Source organism: Penaeus monodon, chromosome 25, assembly GCF_015228065.2.
Source record: "Penaeus monodon isolate SGIC_2016 chromosome 25, NSTDA_Pmon_1, whole genome shotgun sequence".
In the NCBI taxonomy this organism is placed as follows: Eukaryota; Metazoa; Arthropoda; class Malacostraca; order Decapoda; family Penaeidae; genus Penaeus; species Penaeus monodon.
Window position 1 is genome coordinate 40,374,536 of NC_051410.1, and position 643 is coordinate 40,375,178.

At 43.9% G+C, this 643-nt stretch overlaps 1 protein-coding gene across 1 annotated transcript in view; it reads left to right on the plus strand.

Annotated features, from left to right (window-relative positions):
• Window positions 1–643, plus strand: part of LOC119589409 (inactive tyrosine-protein kinase 7-like) — an 85,499-nt gene that overhangs the window by 76,244 nt on the left and 8,612 nt on the right. The window contains exon 9 of the mRNA XM_037938020.1: window positions 512–641. Coding sequence (XP_037793948.1) covers window positions 512–641 — 130 coding nt within the window. The remainder of the gene's footprint in view (window positions 1–511; window positions 642–643) is intronic.

Here is a 643-nt window from a genome sequence, read left to right on the forward strand (position 1 = left end):
ATAGTGTTTAAGAGTCGAAATAACAAGGTAGCGACGACGGGGTGATTAAAACACGTACATGGTAGAAGACTATTGTCATGCATTATATCATCGAGTGATAATTAGGGTGCAAAACAATAATCAAGGAATAAAGACGTGAAAAAATTCTCATGAACGCGCTCGGATCGTGCTCCTCATTTAACTCTCATATATTCATCGTCATTGTTCTTAAACTCAATCAAGCTTCACTAATTCTCCTGCCGTCATTACACTCTATTTCATTCGTTCATTAAACTCACTGTCATTGCGATTCATATCATTCGATTATTCAGGGGAAACACAATAAATCAGAATGAAACGTACATTGCAATCCGAATTCCTCATTAACTCTCGACGATTTGGCATCTCGATAATCTCCGATCAATCTCACATTCCTCATCATCAAAGCCTACTCACTAATTCCTCCTCCTCATTAACACCTCCTCATTAATTCTTCCTCATTAACTCCTCACTCGTCCTCTTCCTTCGACAGGGAAACCCGAGGTGCAGATGATGACGTCATCGGTCTCCGTGCTCGAGGAGGAGACGGGGCGACTCGAGTGCCGGATGGATACGTCACCGCCTCCTTACACGAACGTCTCCTGGACCCGGGACGGACACCCGG